General features: G+C 40.7%; 2 protein-coding genes across 7 annotated transcripts; one reads left to right on the top strand and one right to left on the bottom strand.

Moving 5' to 3' along the window:
• Positions 1-1,657: 1,657 nt before the first annotated feature.
• LOC115673411 (phytochrome C) lies at positions 1,658-9,330 on the bottom strand. 6 transcript variants are annotated; one of them, XR_008817163.1, is made up of 6 exons: positions 8,816-9,330; positions 6,265-8,658; positions 4,801-5,617; positions 4,165-4,461; positions 2,724-3,371; positions 1,658-2,153 (listed from the first exon to the last, which is right to left on the bottom strand). XR_008817163.1 is itself a non-coding variant. In XM_030595572.2 (4 exons), the coding sequence occupies exons 1-4, from the start codon at positions 8,324-8,326 to the stop codon at positions 3,161-3,163; spliced, it is 3,387 nt and encodes a 1,128-aa protein (XP_030451432.2). In that variant the 5' UTR covers positions 8,327-9,330; the 3' UTR covers positions 2,617-3,160. The 6 variants fall into 6 exon arrangements, 1 of the variants encoding a protein (XP_030451432.2); XR_008817162.1 differs by having other exon boundaries at positions 6,265-8,987; positions 9,069-9,330; XR_008817161.1 differs by having other exon boundaries at positions 6,265-8,982; positions 9,069-9,330.
• Positions 9,331-18,110: 8,780 nt separating this feature from the next.
• Positions 18,111-20,482, top strand: LOC115673521 (uncharacterized). The gene has a single exon (XM_030595716.2). The coding sequence runs from the start codon at positions 19,480-19,482 to the stop codon at positions 20,227-20,229; it is 750 nt and encodes a 249-aa protein (XP_030451576.2). The 5' UTR covers positions 18,111-19,479; the 3' UTR covers positions 20,230-20,482.

The raw sequence follows: 20,482 nt of genomic DNA, 5'->3' as shown, positions 1-20,482 counted from the left end.
AGTAAAAGATCCGAAAACACAAATTAACGAAACCATTTTGATTTAGGTTTTACAATTCACGACTCTTGTCGGTCCTGCAGATGAATCAGACCTCTGTAGTAAACTTGCAGATTGCATGCATACATTGAGTACGTTTTTCCTTCTGATTGATACCTCACTCAGCAGCCTCGTAAGCATCCTTTCACTTAGAGCCTACAGGTTCAACTAAACACGAGAGGACTAATTTTATTAACATTGCCCGTTTAATCCAATGTTTTCAGCCATTTCCTTGGTTCCGGCTCGCATACTTTGTCCTCTGGAGTGCAATCTGTCTCATCTGGCAGTGGGTCATTCTAGCTATGCAGTTTCTCGCGGTAAGCTAGTCTTTGCCTTCGGCTGTTCTAATCCAACTATTATTTGCAAGTGGCAGTCCTCGAGGTATCATCACCTTGGTCTGTTGTCTGATATGTTGTCTTTCTTGAATCCGCCTATTGCATTCAAAGGATATACTCAATCTTAACCGGTTCGTTTATCCAACAGCTACCTTGCCATGGCAGTGGTTCACATCCCATGCTACGGCCTATATGGGTTGATCACGAAGTCGAAAAACTAGATTCTTTCCAGATTGTTTCCTCGTTCTTTCACACGAGACACAATTCATTCTCTCTATACGCTGTGAATTCAACACGCCGTCCAGCATCTTTTTAAATATTAAACGGGTGCTTTTGAGCGTTAACCAATGTAAAGACTTTCTACATCAAAGCCATGTTATTGTCCAAAAAAAGGAAAGAAAAAAAGCAATTTTCTTAATCTTCATCTTTCATACTGTGCCCACTATTTCACATGCAAGCAACTAAATAAATCAGACAAAATATCCTCCCGTTTTGTGGTAATTTCCCTCACGCATAGCAGACCCGAATCGCATTTCTTCTGTGCTCTCTCCCTTTGCCTAGCAACTACGCCACCGTGGTGGCAGTGGCAACGGATGCCGATTGAACCGCATCGGGGTAGGTCTGTATTGGAGACAGGTGCTTGGGGGCGGCGTGAGCTTCTGTATTTGGGATTGAGGGAAGAAGAAGAGTTGAATATACGAGTGATCAGAAGAAGCTAATATCGCACTACTGGTTTATTGTATATGTTTGCAACAGATCTTATTCTAATGAAGCTGTTTTTGAAAGTGTCCGGCCTTTGAATTGTTGTGAGATCATCTTGTGTTCATCATCTCCTTGTAGAGTCTCGGTCAACTTGCTTGGCCATACATAGTGTGTATGTTTATATCTCAACCGGCCCTTTTTTTCTAGGAAGAGATATCATAAAGAATATAATCAAATATGCCTTTCGAGCGAAAATTATAAAAAAAGTCCTAAATTTATTGCAATCGTGGTTCAATTTGGCTCGATTTGAAAGACAGCCAAACTGCTCTAGAAGAAAAACTCAAATATGACCCGAGCCAAGTCAATGAAATCACGACCCTAACCGAACCAATAACTTTGCGTCCGCCGGATCGATTCGGACGTTACACATCAAGCCTATAGGCTAGGTAATATGTATCATGGATATACACCAAACCGTGCTAATCATTCACAATCAGTGACCAATTGAGACGCGTAGTGTCTGAATATTCGATATGGTGTTGGTGCGAAATTTGCTTTGATGCATATAATGAAGACACAACCTGTGTCAGGAAACAATATCTCCATCGAACGCCCAATAGGTACATACAATAACATACAAAGCTCGAAATAAACCTATTGAGTACGATACTTTCTATGAGCGACTATACTGTAAGCTCGGAACATCTGAGTTTAAGCATTGTTCTCCCTTAACTCGGGACAAGGATAATTAAAAAAATTTAAATAAAAAGGTGAATGCTTAATTCTATATCCAGTATTTTTCCATACATATGTTGGCATACAATGGATACTAGAGAATGCTTCTCTAGAAATGGATGATTTTCCTTGAAGAGATCGACTGATCATCAATTTCCTAGTCTCTTACAGTGGAGTGTAAAGCGGGAAACACCGGCATCTTCAGCTAACAAAATAGAAGTGTATAAAAGTAGCCAATTGGTAAAAACCTATGCATGCTAATTGTCAACTCACGTGACTCCCACGTTAGGCCCACTAGATCCATCGGACTGTTGAGAGCGGGTAATAGAAACCCGATACCTTCACCTAGGAGATCACCAAAAGAGACTTTAAGTCCGAGCCCGTCAACATATCAACTCATCTTCACTCAAAAGCTTAACTAGAATACATTAACCATAACACACTCAACTCCGAGAGGTATCTCAAATCCAAGCATGTCAATATATTTAGTTAGACCCATCTTTTCTAAAAAATTAAGCCAATGAGTTATCAGGATTTTTTTTAACACAACTCACATGTGTATTTCAACACGTATTGATTGAACTAGGTGCACATGCACCCGGATTGCCCAAGAGAAACATGTACGAAAGCTCAAATATATCATGAAGCTACATGTATGAATGGCAAGGTTCCTTTCAAGAGGAGTTTCCCTCTTCCCATTGCAAAATAATTAGTAAGTATGCTCGACAAAGAATTTCGCAACGAGTGTGGAGCATACATAGAAAGATGTGCGGTATGAACAAGTAAATGCGATTGTTGCGAAAAGATCGCCTTCAAAGCGGCCTGTTATTTCAACCAAGAGGTATACACAGCCAGAGATCATTTTTTGCTTTTTCAGTCCTCAGCAATATATACAAAGAAGCTTGGCTCGCTTACCTTTATTCCCTTTTCTTCCCAACTGAACTGGTTATCAGCTGCCTTGAACTCTATTATCCCACACGACAAGCTCTGCACCATCAGCTAATTGAACCCAATACAGTTCCACACACCGAATTTTCACTGAGCGAACACAGCATGGCGAAACGCCAATCCACAGACGACTTGGAGGGATTCCCAGGTCATTAGAAACTTTTCTACTGTTGACTTGACGGATAAGAGCCACCCATACAAAAATTCTTCCCCACTTCTGGTTTGAAAATTGACTCTGCTTTAAAAATTGAGGACCGTGTTTATTGTTGCAACCCGTCACTCGAAATTCCGCATGCACATACACCGAGAAAAGCACTCATGAGATGTTGTGAGCCTGAACCCATTCTTGTGGAAGAGAGGGGCTACAGGAGCTCGTCTTCTTAAACAGCCTTCTGAAAGAAACTTCATTGACCGGAGTGATCAACGAGTGGAAATTCTACGAGTATAATGAAGGACGACCTCTCTGCCTCCCTAAGATACTGCACACTTCCGTTCATTATCTTTATGAGCTTCTGGCTGATGTACAATCCAAGGCCTTCCCTCGACACGCCTTGGCCGTGGTGAAACATCTCGTGAATCAATTTCTCTGGAATTCCAGGTGCTGGATGTGTAATCCTGAAATCACAGTTCAATGTGCTGAATTTGTAGCTTGCACTTGACCACCAAAACAAACGAAATCAAGCATTTTCATCTAACGGGGATCAGATGTTGTACAACCATACCACCTATGACCATTTCTAGAATATTATTAAGAATCATTTTGATGTTTTATGACCATTCGGTTTTCAAAATACCAGCACTCTTGTTTCATTTAGCTCTTTAGAAGCTTTTGGCAACTACAAGATGAAAGTCTTCAGGCATCTATCAGCATAAAGGCGACTATAAATATGTTGGAGCAATGGTCAAGTTACTAAAAGGTCAATGACCCGCACCTACTAGACTTAGAAGTGCAATGACAGGCTACCTCATCATTACTGTAAATTCCGTGCAATGAAGATGATGAGTGAGTTAACGGTGATGATTTCCTTACTTTTCTTTTCAGAAGGCAGCAGCGACATTGATATTTATGCCGCCAGAGAAACCAATGTAGCATCAAATAAATGCTCATCAATGTGTAAACCTAAGGAGAGAAAGTACATAGAACAATTCAACTAACTTATCTTCTCGTTTTGGAACTTACACATATTCATGCAATAATATGATGAAAGCTATTAATCATCTAGGGAGGTACATCAGTCACAAACTTAATTATATTTAGAAGACCCATTATTCTGCTCAATAAAGCTAATGTGACATTCCAGCGCTAGTGTTTTAATTTTCTATCTTCTGAACTCTGTACGCATATAAGGGCGCAAATATACAGGGAAAGATAGTAATATTGAGATCTTATTAACAATGTGCGAATTACCGAAATTCAAGGTGGACAATGTGCATCTTCATCCCTATCCGCTCCTTTCTTGGAATTGCCCTCAGCATAACAGATGATGCTTCATTGTTGGGGGTGAAAAGGATCACATTAGTCAGAAAATTGGAAAGAACTTGCTGCAATCTCAACTTATCACCATATAAATGCACGGTCGACACTTCAACAGGCAAATCAAGAACGACCTGTACCGCACGTTCCTGGCTTAGAATCATTGCTTGATTTATGACAACTCGTAGCGTTTGCTCAAGGTTGAACTCGCCCATGTTCAGTTCCCCGTAACTGTCGTATTGACACCATAATTGACAAACAAGGAATAGTTCATTAATAAAGTTCAAAGTTAAGGAAATCATATAAAGTAAACTCTCATGGGGGGCCAAGCCAAGAAGAATCTAAGAACAAAAAAATAGACAAATAGACCAGTTCCCTATAAGAAGTTTCACCACGATTTAGACAGGTGCCGATAAGATGTTCCATGAAAAACAACTTAATCAGAAATTTTTCATAAGAAATAAGACACTCGGTCTCCCAAAGAAGAAGAAGAGAGTGAAGATGAAAACCAATTTCACATCCTCCATGAATAAGTATTTACAGGTATACCATCAAGTTGGGACAACATACCAGTCTTCTATGCTTTGAATGTCAGTGTCGTTAACAATCTTCTCTAATTGCTCCCGACACAAAGTACTCGTCTTCAAAAGTTCACTCTGCTCATTGCTTAAATCAGAGGCCCCCATCAGATTTTGCACGCATATTATCCCATTGAGTGGTTTTCTGATCTCTTGGCGGATATAAGCCAATTTCTTAAGGCTATCAGCGGCAGCTTGCTCTGACATCCTCTGAACCTGCATGGCATACTGAAGTTCTGGACTGGCAATGTGCAGAAAGCACAACACCCCAGTGATCTTTCCCTCGGTGTCTGTTCTTTTGTTTGCAGAAATTAATGCCTCGATATACCTACCATGTTGATCAAAGAACCCAAACAGAAGTTTATCCCCATCCTGTCCTGCAATTACACCATTCAACAAGATCCTGAGTTTGGTTAAAGTGTCGTGATCTTTTAGACGGCAACCAAAATTGGAAACTGTGAAAACCTCGCCCAGTAGCATTCTGTCAATGACTTCTTCCCTCTTCAAACCGGAGAGTCTTTGCATTGCATCGTTCCATTCCAAGCACCGTCCATACTCATCGGTCAAAAAAATTGGAGGAATAAGTGCAGATGGATTCCGCACAATTCCAACATAATCACCTTGGATGCGGGTATATTTGTCCATAATCATCTTTTGTCCAGTAATGTCCTGTCCAACGAAGCATATTCCCACAACGTTTTCCTTTGCATCACGGCTACAGCATGCATTAACTACCAATACCACAGGACTTTTGTCATCTTGAAAGCTGTTCTTTTTAAGCTTGATTTCAACATTCTGCTCTTCGACACCTGCCACGCATTAGTCCTAAACCAATCAGAGGATATGCAGGACAGGAAGAGTGAAAGCCAGACAAGAACAATAAGACAGTTATGTCAAGATTCCAAAGGGTTAAGATTATTAATATCAGCATATTAATATGTACTTACAGAAAAATACATATATCAGATATCTACCATCATATTGTATAGATCATTATTATAGCTGTCTATCCCTGACAAATGGCAATTTATCAGACAGTAGAACAATTGCTAAGTATGGAACTAATACTAAGAACGTCAGCGAATTTGCTTAATTAACTGAGCGAATTTACTTAACCAAGAGTGAAAGAAAGAGTTGAAACGATCACACCAATTTAGTAAGCTAAATGTGTTCATCATAAAAGATATGGCTGTTATTCAAGTAAATTATATAATGAACAACTGAAGAATGTTTTTGGGCTAATGTGCACATCATTAGATAGCAATATGCTGCTTATTTCTTTCACTCTGCAGCGAGCACACAAGTCTTCAACTTTGGACTGTGCTCAAGTCAATTAGTTTAAGTACCACAAATGGTCAAAACCACGGATTGAAATTGCACTTGTATCTATTGATTTTGGATTCAGCTTGCTGATAAGCTCTTGAGAAGCTAAACAGATGGAACGGCAGAACATTACCCTGCAAGGCCGACGAGAGCATCTTCCGCACTCCATCTACCGAGTCATCTGCAACTAGATCAACTAAAGGCATGTTGATTGCATGCTGGACCGAAAAACCTGTGATATCAGCGACCTTGTTGTTCCACCCATTGACATTACCAGATGCATCAACAGCCAGGATAGGGACAGCAGCAGTCTCAATGAGGCGTACCATCTCATTTGTGACAAAACGCAGCTCGTCCACCTTTTGTATCCCATCATCATCGATGGTCCTGTTCTCAGCTGAAGGAACATTTACAAGAACCTTGGAATCTTCAATCATTTCATCGTGCAAAGATTCCCTCAATATCAGCTGCAGGGAATGGATAGCATCCATTTCGACATCCTCCCACGGTACGCTCCTGCGCTTAACAACCTCCAAAAATGCATTGAACGACGACCTGGGGTGCATGAGTCTACCATCATCTCTGTCACCAGGATCATGTTTCGCGCCACCCCATTTGATCTCTTTTGCAGTGTGGGAGCGGAACCAAAAAAGGAAGTCCTTTGAAGTAATCTTAATGGCCGCCATCCCACAAACTGTCTCACCGAGGACCGAAGCTCCAGGATAACCAGCTTCCATAAGGCTATCGGTACTTAAGCCAGTACTCCCACTATGATATTTGAGAAGCCAATCTGTTAGTTCTTTAATCTGTGCCTCTGTAGGAGTGACCCCGAGCAGCCAAAATTTCTGCTGGTAGTAGAGAGCAGCCCCATCACACTTCACGAGATCCATAACATTTGGCGATTGAGTGACAATACCTAGAGGAGCACCTCTAAGGAGCATGTCACACAGAACAGTCTGCGTTCTCAAGATATGCTTCTCCCTCGACTGAGCTGCCAACTCAACTTCCTTGTTTATTTGTACACCGAAAACTTGAATCAAGAATTCACAAGCGTACCTCAAAGGGAATGGAACGAACCTGGGAATTGTGTGATGGCAAACTACTAAACCCCATAACTTTCTCCCTTTCTGTTGGTTGCTTTCCATGTCCTCATCATCCTCATTAATGGTAACAGACATAACAAGAGAAGCAACTGAACCCATGTTTGCCATGTACTGAGCATGACACCCGTGAGGAGATCTCAAAGAGGAACCGGAAAGACTTAGTGGCTGAGCCAATCGCTTGTCTTGGATTACTTTAACTGGTGAAGCCGAACAGTCACATATCATCCTGACCTTATTCTTCATGAAGAGGAACCTTGATGCCTGTGGAATATCAGTAGCTGGATAATGCAACCCAAGGTAAGGTTCTAGATCGGGCCGACGACACTCGGCAATAACTTCCCCATGCTCATCCTCATGAAATTTATACACCATGACACGATCATAACCAGTCAATTCACTGACTTCCTTAACGAGTACGTCACATAACAAAGATATATTACCGCTCGGCAAAGATTGCAATCTGGAGATGGCTTTCGCTGCAAGCTTATAAGACTTTAAGGCTCCAGCAGCAGTCACAGGAACATCAGCTGGATTCACCGGCTCTAAATCTATGACTAAGCCCACATCAATTCGGTGAAGAATTGCATAAAAGGGCTTGCCCGAAGTTCTACAGTGTACTAATATGGGATTGAGAAGATTAACTTCCCCAAAATTTGCGGCTTTCTGCAAGGCAGCCGCACCCGAGGACCGAAATAGAGTTCGGACATCCAAGCCGAAAGTAAGGGCTTCTTGCTGCTCAATGTTTGGCACCGCATGTGGGGCCAAGTCCAACATTTCCGGGGCATTTTCGCTGTAGGCGAGAACGGTGAGATTTTGTTCCTCCACAGCGATCATGCAACCAAAGGGTTGGATCAGCTGCCCCCTCTGCATTTTCTGAAGATACGCCGAGATGGTCGATGAACGGACGTTTCCAGTGGAGCTCGAGATGTTGAAGTCAACCGAAGTGGAGTAATCAAACAACCGTTCGGATTCTTCAAAGTCGACATGAAGCTTCGCGTCAATGGGGGTCTGAGCAACGGCACGAGCCCCACGCCTCGATCGAGCCGAGCTGCTTGGAGAGCAGTTGGTCTTGTTCGTGGATTTGGACGACATTTCTAACTCCCCCTGTTCCTCCCACTATCTTCCTTCTATACTCGCGATCAATTCACTCAAGATACTAGCAAAACCACCACGCTAAACCCCGCCAACATGTCCTCAAACCGCATGTTCCGGATATAGAATAAACAGAGAAAGAGAAAATTCCGCCAGAAACCGAAATGAAAAGCTAGAATCAACAGCGTATAAGCAAACCTTTATCGCCAACTGGCTCCATCGGACCCAGGAATCGATCTTAAAGTCGAAAGAGTGAATCCCACTATCATCAAGGCAACCCGACTTTCTCTTACTAAACCCATCAAGCAATGGGAAAGGAAGAGAGAAAAAAGCTACAGATATCACAGACGGTTCTAATCATTAGATTCCCAATCCAAAGTAAAAAAGAAGAAGAAGAAGTAAGAAACGCCACAAATGAGGGGATAAAGGCCGAGTGAGAATGGAATCCTTTGGCTCTTCTTGAAACTGCCCTCACAAAGCCCTACTGACCATGTTAACCCAAGAAAGCTGAATGGCCGATGCTCCAAGATCCACTGAATTTAGTCACTCGGTGCCCACCCTTTAAATTCATCAAATTTTGCCTTCAGACAACGAGCCAACTCCAAATACACGAACAAATTGACCGTGCGCCAAAACAGGATGACAGGACAAAAACGCTGCGCTAAAATAGAAGAACACCAATCAAACTGATAACTCGGAAAAGAATATATTAATTGGGGAGGATATGGGTTCTGACTTGCACCATCTTGTCTTTGCAGGGCATGGATCAGCACGCAGCACCCACACGTGAAAGCCGACCTGAATTCTTGCGGTTTCTTGACCCCCGGTAATCAAGAAAATCGACCGCGCTTCAGACTCTTCCGGCATACCAACAAAGAACAAGAACAAGAACAAGAACAGGAAGACAGTGACCCTGTCTTGGCTTTCGTTCTGGGCATCCCGAGTTCGCTTTGGCCGAGCTAATTCGGGGAACTCTCGGGGTTGGAAACAGCTCTAATTCCAAAAACAAAGAAGATAACTTTAGGTCGAGTGACAATTCTGATTCAAACTTTTTTGATTCGTAAAATATCACCAGTTTTCATTTAATTTTTGATTATTGATTATCTAATTTGACTATTCCACCTCAGCAATAAATCCATGCGGCTTGTTGAGTGGATTTAAAGCGCTATTCATTATCTTCTTCTCTGAGCCGCAGCTTGAAGAATAACAGCGAAACTGTTCGTCTATTTTACTTCACCGATAAGTTAAAAAGATCTCCAGATTGAATCTTTCTAGCCAGACTTTATCGTTTTGTCGTAATCTGAAGTTGTAGACCATCGCCCGTCGACAAATGCCATAAAAAAGATCCGCCAAGCTCACGATCATAACTTTTTTTCTCAAATAAGGATGACTTCAGAGTGAGAGTCGACGGGAGATCAGATTTGGAATAAAGGTGAAAGTTGATGACTTTTTATGAGACAAAAAAAGTTAGGGCCATAATTATCACTCGACCTAAAGTTTGTGCTGTTTTTTTTGGAATCAGCCCGTTGGAAAGGGGGGCAACTAATGGTTGACAGTGCAGGAATTGATGTTTCCTGCTGAATCACTCTTCGCCCATCTCACTGACCTGAATCTTGAAACCAGAGAGACACATGGTGTCATCAAAGAGAATCCCCGAATGCTTTATATATGTCAATTTTGAAGTTGCCATTTCTGGTTTTTTCTTTTTGGAGCGTCACGCTAGCAGCAAACAAAACCGTACCCAAATTGGAGTCGATCGAGAAAGGGGGAAATGCATAGATCCTCGTTAACGCTTCGGAGGGTATCAACTAATGTCTGGCCGTAAACACGAACGTAAAATGTCGAAAACCCAACAACGTTTCGCTTCGTTGAATCATCAAATTGACTTGCTCTGCCACTTTCTCCATGGAGTTATTACTAACTGAATTTTCTACGGATGAAGATTTTTCATTGAAGGCGCATGGCCCTTATCGGCCTCCCTTTCGAACCGTCGTGCTCACGTCATAAATATCTGCGAGAACTTCGAAAATCCCGCAAAACCTTCTCGCGCGTAAATAAACTGGAGAAGTGCCGCAGACGTTATGGCAGAAGGCAAAACACCAACCGCGCATTCATGGACTTCGTGTTGGGTTCTTTGGAAACGGGAGATGACGAGATGTAATACGAGCATAGCGTAATCTGTTGGGATTCTTTTTTGTTTTCTTTCTCTTTTAATTTTCCTTAGCATTTTCTTCTCCCCTTTTTTATTTATTATGAGAAAAGCGAATAATCGAAAATGATTTTCGATGTATAAATCGTAAAGCTCGCGCTGCATAGTCCCAAAAAACGTACTTTTCAATGAAGACATATCTTCGCTGAGGAGTTATATTAATTAAGCTCGGACCCTTTGATGGCCTATTCGGCGACCCACGAGGAGTTTCTAATTACGAGCGCGTACCTATAAATCCAAAGCAAATCTGGCCGCTGAAACCACGCATGTTGCAATCGGAGAGCCATTCCAAAGATTTGGTTTTCATATTCTTGGTTTTCTTTAATTTTTCAAGAACGTGAAGGCTATGTAGATTCCAAGGAGAGAATAGAGGCTATGGGACCACATAGCATCCAAGGCGCATAGAAGAGTGGGGATTTTGATTTCGCATCAGGATCATTCCTCGTCGGACCATGTTTTTATGTTTTGTGAGTCCATGAAAAGACCTTTCCTCAAATCTCTCTCTCTCTCTCTTCGTTTGCTGAAGGATGATCTCAGCCATTGAAATGTGTAGATCCGTAGTGTAGGTCCGAGATCCATTTTATGGCAAGGATGGGAAGGGGTGGCTAGCGGTAGTGACCATCTGAGAGCGTTATCGTGAGGATTGCGTACCCGACACGGAATGTTCGAATCGAATCCCGATGACTCCCCACCACTCGCGAGCCGAGACCGGAAGGTTCGAGATAGAATAGGATAGTGCGAAAACACGAGAAAAAGAGAGGTGAAAAAAAAAAAAACACGAAAGGAACACGAATTCGAAAAGGGCACGATAAGATGCGTGTAAAATAGAAAGGGGAGAAGAAACAAAGCGAAAAAGAGGGTTCTCATTCTATTCTTTTATTTTCTGTTCTTTTCTCGTTTCTGTTTTTTACTAGGCGATAAGCGATCTTTATCAGTTCGACGAATCATATGGACAATCAGAATATTTACTAACTAACCATAGTTAAATGCAGTGTAAAAAAAATGCTATCAAAAAGCTTATAACCCATAATTTTTTTTTTCAAATGGAGACTGGAGTATTCATGTTGCATATGCCATATCCAACGGAACATAAATATGGAGAATATAATTTTGTCCCATCAACTTTTTGCCTTTATAAACACCGAGTGGGATCCTTGTGGTTGGCAGATCACATAGAATCAATGCTTTTACAGAGCTTGAGTTTGTGCCGTAGGGGGCAACAATAGAGTTGAGAAAGTTAGGGCTTGGAAGACAGCTTCTAGAATTTCAGTAAAAGGTGCGTTTCACCGGCAACCAACCACGATTGTCGTCATTACCATAATCATTGTTTATATCACCTAGTTTTTATTTTCTCTTTGGGTCAAATTATATCACCTAGTTGGCTTGTAATATAAATACATACGTATAATTTATGTTTAAGTTTATAATTTCCAGAGCCATTTAAGGTGCATTTGGAAATAGCTTTTCCAAAAGGTTTCGGGCCTTTAAAGAAAAAGTTAAGTGTTTGGCAAATTTTTTTCGCATCCACTTTCCCGAAATGCTAGATTTGGGAAAACTGAAAGCTTATGACTAGATTTTCGGGCATTTTTAGAAGGCCAAACTCCCCTAGTGTCAATGATTTTTTTCCTTCCAAAGCTGCCCCGGTTAATATTTTCATTTTCCGATTGTGCCCTCGTGAGAAACTGTTCGTGTTCTTCTCCAAGTTGCAGATGTGGAGGTGCTGATGGCCTGCAAGATGGTCAGTGAAGCTTTGCCGAATGGTTTACGAGATGGTCATTGGTGAAGCTCTGACGTTGCAATTTCCTAATATCAAAAAACCCTAGAATCACCCCAGTCTTGCAAGATCAGATTCACGGCGTCGTCTTGCCATGCGACCATGAGGGTTGCCTCGCCTGGAGTCATGCAACTTCGAGCGAGGCAATCCGAGGGTCACACAACTCAAGCGCAACTCGCTGGAGCTTCGCTCAGCTTTAGTCAACGATCTCTACCGCGACAAGATCTGCTCCAACAAGGATCGTCATTCGAAGCTCGCCTGGCCGACAGTCACCTCTGGTCCTCGCCATCGAAGCTCGCACAGTCCCTTTCTTCTTTGCCAATGCTCGCCCATGTCTGCCCTTTGTTTTTCTTTCCTTTTCTTTTTTCATTTCAAAGTTGGCTTTACAAACTATACACCAAAATAAGTTATCCAAACACTAATTGCTTTCAGCAAATACACATTCGTTCAAAAATCCTTGCGGAATTCCCCCAAAGCATTCCCAAACGCAGCCTTAGTCAAGGTGAACCAACATCACTTCTTTGACATTTTGAGTAGGAAGATTATTGGAGAGCTATGTGCAATGAGAAGCGTGAGATCTAATTCTTAATTTTCGCTCGACATTCATGGAAAAAGCAATTCCTCTTGTTTCTATCGGAATTCTCGTGAGTATGTTGACCCGATGTGGATGATTAACGATGTCTTTGTGAATATCTTGTATCAAGGCGAATGACCCGAAACAAATAGATATAGCCAAGCGTCTAAATTCTTGAATTTGGCAAGCGTCATACAGCTTTTGGTCACCAAGTTGGGTATTTCTCATTGTAAAGTCGGTGTAAATAGATCGGGTGGGTTCGTTCCACCATATGTTGGCCTTCATACCATAGCCAGACTGAACTTTCAAAGCTTTCTTAGAGCGAGAAATTGACGAGGATAGGGGAAATAGATAAACCAAATGAAGAAGAGCAGCATAAGTAGAAATTGAACTAAAGCCTGCCAATGCATCGTGGATCGCTAAAAGGATGAGGAAAAGTCAAGTTGATGGAAGTTGTGGAGCTGACTTAAAGTTTACTGTGAATTGGGCCTTCGGTTGAGAACTAAAAGGCTTGTTTCGGGCTTTTCGGCCCCGTGTGCGAAGTAAGCTTTCGCTAACTCGATTAGCTCATCACGACGGACGAGCCATTATTGAGTGCACCGGGGGGTGGGAAGAGACCTCCTAAGTTTTGGATGGACGGGGTCTCAAGCATAAGGGTGAGCGGTTCCAGGTTCCTTATAGGTTCCACGAAGAACCTAAAACCTACCTTCGAGTACAGGTTTCTCATTTTTTGGAACATGGAATCTAGAACCTACCTTGTCATAAGTTCCAAGGTAGGTTTTAGGGTCTGACAGGTTCTTTTTTTTTAATTTCATTTTTAGTTAAATAAAACGAAAATGAACGCAACAATACTGAACAAGCTTGTCATTCACCAAATAAATACAATTAAAATGAGAACCCATTGCGTGAATTGATACTAGGGATGAGCGGTTTCATGTTCCATATAGGTTCCACCTCGAACCTACCCACGATAATAGGTTCCTCATTTTTTGGAACTTGGAACTTACCTTATCACAAGTTAGAGGGTTGGTTTCGGGGTCTACCTAAGTTCCACATATATTATTAATTGAACAACAGTGAATCATCACCTTTAATGACCACCACTTGCTGTTATAATCCACCAACCACAACTTATATTTAGACACACGAAGAACATGAAACATTAAAAAGTCACATAATAAAAACTCAGACTAGTGGTTCCAGATTATACACTCATTATCTAACGCCATGAAATACCGCAATATTACGCGAAGACATAGACCAAGAAAAAACATAAAAAAACTCGTTTAGGTTTTAGATTCCAGGTTTTACCTACCTAGAACCTAAAACCTACCCGTTGAAACAGGTTCACCAATTTTTGGAACTTGGAACCTACCGCATACCTTGGAACTGGAACCTACAAATTCCATTCTTGAAAGACATAAATCAAAAAAACACAAAAACTCGTTTAGGTTTTAGGTTTTATCTACCAGGTTCTGTTCTCTTTTGCTTACATCTACCGTCAAGTTCTCATGTTCTAGGTTCTACCCTACAACCATGCTCATTGGTCGGGTTCTCGGGTTTACGTGAAGACATAAATCAAGAAAAAACACAAAAAACTCGTTTAGGTTTTAGGTTTTAGGTTTTACTACCTAGAATCTGGAACCTACCCGTCGAAACAGGTTCTCCAATTTTTGGAACCTGGAACCTACCCTGCATACTTTGAAACCTGGAACCTAAAGGTTCTCACTGGTCAAGTTCTCATGTTCTAGGTTCTACCCTACAACCATGCTCATTGATCAGGTTCTCAGGTTTACGTGAAGACATAAATCAAGAAAAAATACAAAAAACTCGTTTAGGTTTTAGGTTTTACCTACCTAGAATCTGGAACCTACCCGTCGAAACAGGTTCTCCAATTTTTGGAACCTAGAACCTACCCTGCATACTTTGAAACCTGGAACCTAAAGGTTCTCACTGATCAAGTTCTCATGTTCTAGGTTCTACCCTAGAATCATGCTCACCCCTACTCAAACCAATGGAGCAGATAATGAGTGACAAAATTGAACATGTGCAATCGACATAGCTGGTAGAGCACGGTCTTGTTATGTGGAACTGGGGGCACGGAGTATATACCCAAGCAAACAAAGAGTCTTGTTAACAAGTGCTTGAAGGCCTCTAGTTCGGAAAGCTAAAAAATGATCATAACTTTTATCGTCAAATATCTTATTCGAGTTTTAATATTCCGATGAAACATTAGCAAACAACTAGGCATGGTCCCCCAACCATTATTCTCGAGATATTCACACCTGATTAAAAAGAAAAAATTTGTATTCTTCGAGTCAATCAACAACATCTCATCCTCATAATCTCAAGGAAACGTCTCCAAAGTCGAGAAACATTTCTATTTAGTCGAACTATGATAATATGGGTCTTCGTTGGTTTCCACGTTTCTTGTAGGAAGAGCATGAGGCAACTTGCATTAGGGTTCCGCGATGCATGCATGGACCGACGCTGCTTATTCTACGTGCAACTGGCCAAGATGATCTAACAAGAATCCCCATTTTATGAGTTTAGTGGGTGTTTGGTTTTAAATTACTTTCAAAATGAAATATATCTTTTAAAGTAAAAAAAAAATTAGCATTATAATCTTAAAATGACTTTCAAATAAGATTGTTTGCGCCTTTTTAATGATAATATTTTTTATGTAAGTGAAAAGGGTGGGGACGGACGTTGTTAATAGTATTATTTCATTTGGAATGTACGAGAGTCCTTGTGGTAATGAAATGGGCAAAAAGTATTGACATGATCATGAAGCTCTACCATGATGGGTATATATTCCAAGCGCTTTTATTGTCATCCCTAATTTCATGAATCGATTCACAGATACGAGTCAAAATTCAGGTGGGTGGACCGAATACAATATGAGATTATCTCCATTTGATGGCTTAGAGAATTGAACTCGTGTCATGTTCCTAATTTGGAACTCTAAAGTACTAAAAATTATTATACCGATCCGGAGAATGATGATGATTGATTATTATTACTTTTTTTTTTTTACAAAAGAGGCCCATCAAACTCTTTGAAAAATAAAAGGAGAGGAATATTCCTATGGTTAAGTGGAAATTAATAGTAGTTGAAGTCATCATTATCATACATTGCACGAGAACCCATCACACCTAAAACCGCAATTATGACAAGATTAAGAAGACAATCTTTCAGCCCAATTTAAGTTGCGCTTTTGCGTGTAGGACCCTTAAGCTAGTGAGAGGCTCAACGCAATAATCTAATCAAATACGTGCACTAAATTAATACAATTTTAGAGCTCCTCGTGATCATGATTATTTTAGGAATTTTTTAAAAAAAAAATACCAACGCTTTGATTATTTTAAAAAGAATGAAAATTCCAAATTTGATTATTTAAAATGAAAATAAAAATTCTAACTGCTCTCAAAGTTCAAGAAATTCTCCTAGTAATCTTTGGAGTTTCTATAATTTAAGATAAGGACGATAGCTTGATGATGACTAATGGACGATTTGTACATTGCAATCATGAACTCGTTGAGTCGGAACTAAGAAAGATCAGCCTCTGCTACATTTGATTTGACATAAAATTTTATCCAAGTTGGAATTATGAAAATTGATTAGTAAAAAAAGGTTTGTGTTGCTGTTCAAGGGTTTTTTTTATGCTTTTTTATTATTTTCTGAATCTCGCCCTTTTAACTAATGTTTTTGTGCATTTACTATTTGAATTTCTAAGCTAAAATTTCTCTTCAAGACATATGTTGCAACGAAAGAAATTATATACCGAGATGAGATGGGGAATACGATTTGCATTTGGTGGATGTGGTCTTCTTAGAATCAGGCGTTGTTGTTTTTTTTTTCTTTTCAATTTGCAGCGAGAAAGTATAATATTATTTTTTTCTCAGCAAAATTCCAATATACAGTATCCGGTGGCACGGGTTTTTAAAATTATGGACGAGATTCCTTTTAACTTTTTCATTTCAAATTGGAAATTATGTAATGGGTGATAATTGTTTTTTTTTCTTATAATGATTCATAGCCAAACAAACAATTTCTTAGAAATAACTCAATAATAATAAAGCCCCATCAATTAGAAAGGAACGGATGATTGAGGTAATGCGAAGCTAAGTTATTTCATTGTTTTGCTATTTTTGTCCTTTCTTTTTTTAATAGCTAAGTAAACATTTAGCTTCAATGATAATTGTCTCCTTTTTAATTGTGCTTATTATGTTTTTCACTTTTATTGGTTTTATATTATTTTTTATATATCGCCTAATCTAAATTCAACCAATATTGATGCTTGAGCATATTGTTAGCTTGGTTTATTAAGATTAATTATCAAGATATAGAATGATCCGAAGTACAAATTTAGTTTAGTAAACTAAGTTCACTTTGTTTTAGTCACTAATTCTATTGGCTTAATCGATCATTACGTGATATTACACATATTAGCAATTCTTCGAACAAATAATCCGATCTTATCACGAGGTAATATTACAGCTCATTTATATGAGGGAAGATCATCGCTCCCCTATCTCTATAATCTGCGGATCAAAAGATGGTCTCGAGACGGCGGTGGAGGAAAACATGAGCCTATTTTCACCGGCTAACAAACGCCGCGCACACCGAGGTTTTATCATGGATGTTATGTACTGTCTAACGAGGTCCAGAAATCAGGACGATGGAACATGAAACGCAGGACCGTACCCTCCCGCGAAGATGAAAGTCCCTCGCTTGATTGCGAGCCAAAAACACTCGCCTGCTTGAGCAAAATCTACTGTTTGGGCGACGATTTGAGGCAAGTAGGGACGCTCCCCATGATGGCCACAGTGCCGAACCCATAGATTTTCCTCCCGAATTGTCAAAGCGTTATCGAAACCATCATTACAAGGAAGTGAAGAGCGTGAACAGACCATTGGAAATTCCACGTGATCAAGTGTTCTTGCGACTAGAAGCGTCCGTAGAATGTCCCCCCTCGTTTGAAAAGTTTCAAACTTTCAAGTCCGCATTCTCGGCATTTGCGGGGGTGGTTAAAAGATAAAAGGATTTACAGGGGCACCGAACTAGTTAATCTCGAAATTATGACCAAAGCTTTGACTAATTCAGTGGGTTGGTCGGATTATAAAAGGAAAGAAAAAAACAGATTTTTTACTTGAATTATCGTTCCCATATCTGAATTTTGATTGCATGGAGCCAAAGTCAAACGATCCTATGCTTGGCATGTTTATGTTGGGATTTTCTCTTCTGTAAATGGGTGCTCTTCTTTGCTTTTCCGCCGACTATAATGATCTTTTGAGGTTGATGTAAAGTTTTGGAATCCCTCTCTAATAAAAGTTCTTGAATATTTTATTCCAGCAGGTCTGGCGAGTCCAAACTCCATCACGTTCAAATAGTCTCACCTTGTGCACAGGTTCTCCGTCCGACCCATTGGCGCTGAATAAAGGAAAAGTGGTTCTGCTTTTCTGAAGACAAGTGAGCATGTAAGGTTGGGTGGAAATCAAAGGAAAGCATCAGTGAAGGTTCAAGCGAGAAGGCTGACGGTTTATTATCCAGATAAAGTTGCTTAAAGAAAAAAGCCTGAACGGTCAAACGGGTCTCATGTGACTCTCTTTTCTCGTGCATGGTGAAGCTTCAGGTATTGGTTTTGATATCAGGGTCTTCTCGGGTGCAAAGAAGTGGCAGGAGGGAGGGGTTAGTATAATGCCCTTGGCTTTTCCTGTCACTGTTGTTCTGCTTCTGCTTGAGCTTGAGCTTGGTGTTTTGGAAGGAAAGTGCCATGTGTTGAGCTCAGATGTGAGCACATGGCTCCTCCTATTTCCAAGCTCTAATCACTGTAAACTAATGCAAGGGAAGGCAGCGATTTGGGTTTTCCTAGAGAATCAGTTGCTGCAGAGAACCGTCTGATTGGTGTGGGCAAACAAAAAACCGAGTTCCTTTTAAATTTTTTTCTTTTTTCTTTTAAATTGGGAAGTGTGACATGTGAGACTGTGATAAAAGAAACGATCCAGAAAATATATTAGTCCTTTCCTTTCAACTTTCGCAACTTGCTTCTTGTTCTGCAAAACCCAATTCAGGGCATACGCTTGTTCCCCAAATTTCAAAGCTGGTTGCTAGGTTATGTTCATATGGAGATGTTGTTTTTCCACGTACTTGTTGAAGTGGTGTCTTAGCAGCAGCACTAGCCCCTCTAACTCCATGTAAAATCTATAGTTTTCTTGGCCACCACAAGCCTTTCAGCAACATTTTGAGCTCAAAGAGGCGAAGTGTTGCTCTTCCTCTTTCTGCGGATAAGTTGCTATAAGCCCAGTGTTGCTGTGTTTGTTTCCCATTCTATTGCACTTCATCTAGCGTTCTCCAGCCTTTTTTCTGTCTCCTTGGTTGGCTTGATTGTTAATTGCAGCTGAAGGTACCTTCTGTTTCTTTTCTGTTCCTCAACTTTCCCACATAAAGCACTGTTTGAGCTGCATTCCCTCTCCCATCTGGTCATATCTGGTGCTTTTTTTATCCCTACAAAGTGGAAGCCTATCTTTTCACTTTGTCCATCATTCAGAGAACAGCATCAATATTATCCCCCTCTTTTTTTTCCCCAAAAGTCAATGATCCTGGAAACTGATACTGGAAATCAAATGTCTTCACTTATATGTGACTTACTACCGTGGATTTCGGTTCTGATTACATGGCTGATTTTGGGTCATCTACTGGAGTTTGGTTTAGCATCAATCCTCTTCACATCTATAGCTTTACTCTCGTCAAGTGTGCTCTTCGCATTATCGAGGCGAAAGCCAGTCTTCATGGCGGAACCTTTCGAGGAGGAGATTTTCAGATCTGATCAAGAAACTTTGCCTAATAAAGAGGATGGAGCATTGCTTACCCAGCCACGAATTGAGTCAGTGCCCCAGATGAGAGAAGCCCAAGCACAAGCAAATATGTTTCAGCCTGAAGGGTGCACGGTTAGATCATCACTGGATACAAGTTCAGAGAGTGAATGCATCAATAACTTCTCCACGAGTGAAGATTCAGAAGCCGAGTGGCTCTTCAAGGAAGACATGGATCACAGCCCGGATTGCTCGGACGGCTCGATCACCGATGAGGAGAGCTTAATTGAGATTTCCATCCCAAGTGGGCATTATGTTGGTCAAAAAGAGGAAGAGCCGAAGTTCTGTTTGAAGCAAAAATTCACAGATTTCACACCAGATTCCATTTTCCAACAGAACTGTCTAGCTGATCTCTTAGCTGAGATCAATGAGATGAATGAGGAAGATGATAATTTGATCGAGATAGACATATCCATGGGATCCATCAAGTGCTCAAGGTTTGAAATTGAAGCTCGAGTTATTTCACTTTAAAGCTGGCTCTGTTTTCCATATTTTCTTAACCACTTGTGGGTCCTGATGTGAAGAATTAGGGTTTTAGGACATGTTATGCTCTGCTCTATTCTGAATTTTGCCCAGGTGGGGACTTTGGATACCCTCTAAAGCATTTAGTGCTATTGACCCTTTGTTTTCTCTTGATGCACATTAAAGTATTAAAAGTTTAAAGGGCCATATGATGGAACCCCACTTGCTGCTCTTTTCATAAGACCTCCTGTTATGCTTTCAA

The sequence above is a fragment of the Syzygium oleosum genome, unplaced genomic scaffold, assembly GCF_021117445.2.
Source record: "Syzygium oleosum isolate NSW1041296 unplaced genomic scaffold, Sole_v2.1 Sole_v2.09, whole genome shotgun sequence".
In the NCBI taxonomy this organism is placed as follows: domain Eukaryota; kingdom Viridiplantae; phylum Streptophyta; class Magnoliopsida; order Myrtales; family Myrtaceae; genus Syzygium; species Syzygium oleosum.
The sequence above is the reverse complement of the archived record's forward strand: the minus strand, read 5'-3'. Positions and strand labels throughout refer to the sequence as shown.

Excerpts from the sequence above, each read along its gene's own strand:
- LOC115673411 (XM_030595572.2), bottom strand. The coding sequence starts at position 8,326 with ATGTCGTCCAAATCCACGAACAAGACCAACTGCTCTCCAAGCAGCTCG. Across the intron at positions 4,462-4,800 it reads ATTCAAAGCATAGAAGACTG|TTACGGGGAACTGAACATGG; the intron begins GTATGTTGTCCC and ends TCAATACGACAG. Across the intron at positions 3,372-4,164 it reads ATTGTCCACCTTGAATTTCG|GATTACACATCCAGCACCTG; the intron begins GTAATTCGCACA and ends CTGTGATTTCAG.
- LOC115673521 (XM_030595716.2), top strand. The coding sequence starts at position 19,480 with ATGATCCTGGAAACTGATACTGGAAATCAAATGTCTTCACTTATATGT.